Below are 2,131 nucleotides of genomic sequence, written 5' to 3'. Positions count from 1 at the left end.
TGCACTTCAATAATGAATTTCAAGATGAATTTTGTGTCATGAGTGGTTATTTTGAAGAAGATAGGAATGATGATGATGATGATAATGATGATGATCATAGTGACGATGATGAGGATCATCATGATGGCATTGATGATGATCATGATGTTGATGATGGAAATCTTGGTGTCCCTCATGACAGTAGGCTGCAAATGGAAGTAGATGATATGTTTGTTGGGGCTCATGAGGTAGATGCTGATAATGTTGAGCTTGAGAAGTTAACGTGTGGGGCAATGTTTGCAGATATGAAACAGTTCAAGCAGGTAGTTCGAGAGTATGCAATTCGGCAAAGATTTAAGTTTGTGAAATCAAAGTCAACACCAAAAAAATATGTCGTTCGATGTAAGGAAGAAGGTTGCAAATGGCGTATATCTGGCGTTAATAATATGACTTATGTGTTAGTGAAGACGTTTGTTCCCGACCAAACGTGCACAACTCAACTAAGGGGCAATGATCACCCTCTTGTAACATCAGCTTGGGTTGCTAAGACATGCTTACGCTTATTCGGTCACCCAGAAGAGATCGGGACAAGGATCATAAGAGAATATATTAAGATGCATTGGGGTATAACTATAAGCTATCGAAAAGCGTACATTGCGATGAACATCATCCTTGAAATTAAGTGTGGGAATATTGAGGACTCTTACCGCATATTGCCTGCACTTTCAGTTGAGATGATGAGAAGAAATCCTGGCACTTATATGCGTGTTTTCCGTGGAAGAGATTTACGTCTAAGGGGAGATGATAGGTTTGTTCGCTTATTTTGGACATTTGGTCCCAGCATACGTTCCTTTAATCAAACACTTAGACATAGTCGATGGTACACATCTACGAGGAAAGTATCTAGGAATCTTATTGATTGCAGTCGGGGTTGACGGTAACAACGGATTATTTCCATTAGCGTTTGCAGTTGTCGAGACCGAGAACGAAGATAGTTGGAGGTGGTTTCTTAGGTTGGTGAGAGAAAACGTAATGTCAGCGGAGACGAACGTATTCACCATATGCTCTGATCGACAGAAGGGGTTGATGCAAGCAGTACCTATAGAATTACCTAATGCAAATCATAGTTATTGCATGCGTCACCTCGCCGCTAATTTCTATTCTGTGTTCAAAGATCTTTTACTAAAGAAATTGTTTTGGAGAGCTGCACGGGCATTGAGAGAGTGTTTTTAAAGAAACAATGGAGAAGATTAAGGAAATGAATGAAAATGCACACAAGTGGATAAGTGACATCCCCAAGGAACATTGGGCTAGTTTTTATTTTAAAGGGGATATATATGATGTATTGACGACCAATAGGTCGGAGTGTTTCAATGCTGTCTTGAAGGATGCGAGAAAATTGCCGATTGCATCATTGGTAGAACACACTCGATGGAAGACTTCTGACTTCTTGCAGAAATGTCAAGAAATGGGTCAAGGTTGGCAGACAAAGTTGACCCATTACGCAGAAGAACATATGGCATTGGCAAGGGAAGAAAGCCGCCAATATACAGCTTATCGAATAGGTGTTCATGATTATGAAGTAAAGTCCCTTGAAAATGTTGATGCTGTGAACCTACACCTGCAAACATGCACCTGTCGTGCTTTCCAAACGATTGGACTACCGTGCGAACATGCCATGGCAGCTATTGGCATCACATATTTTGATCCTTATGATTACTGCAAAGAATGGTATCATGTACAGAGATATCGAGATACATACGATGAGGTGTTGCACCCTACACTTGATCGGACCCAATGGCAAGTTCCTCCAGAACCTTTAATGACACTATTACCACCACGTGCAAAGAGGCCACCTGGAAGGCCGCGTACGAGAAGAACAGATCGTGAATTGCAAAGCGGATTACATTACAATTGCACCACATGTGGACAACTTGGTCAGAACAAAAGAAGTTGCAAAGAACCTCCCATCGTAAGACAACCTGTTGACGAAACTGCCGTTGGACCTTCTGCACCTATTTTCAACAGGTACGGGGTACACATTATATGAATTATTCTTTTTCTAGAAAAAAATGTTTTTCAACAATAATTAACTGTGGTGCTGGTATTTTTTAGGTCTGGTGTACCTTGTGAACCTCCTTTCTTCTTGTAA

At 40.8% G+C, this 2,131-nt stretch overlaps 1 protein-coding gene across 1 annotated transcript; it reads left to right on the top strand.

The window, feature by feature from the left end:
- Positions 1-1,219: 1,219 nt before the first annotated feature.
- Positions 1,220-2,131, top strand: LOC143869065 (uncharacterized). Its single transcript, XM_077376238.1, has 2 exons — positions 1,220-2,007; positions 2,095-2,131. Exons 1-2 carry the CDS (start codon positions 1,220-1,222, stop codon positions 2,129-2,131), a joined length of 825 nt encoding a protein of 274 aa, XP_077232353.1.

Source organism: Tasmannia lanceolata, unplaced genomic scaffold, assembly GCF_043159265.1.
Source record: "Tasmannia lanceolata isolate RefF3 unplaced genomic scaffold, GAP_Taslan_0.1 ptg000914l, whole genome shotgun sequence".
NCBI lineage: Eukaryota > Viridiplantae > Streptophyta > Magnoliopsida > Canellales > Winteraceae > Tasmannia > Tasmannia lanceolata.
The sequence above is the reverse complement of the archived record's forward strand: the minus strand, read 5'-3'. Positions and strand labels throughout refer to the sequence as shown.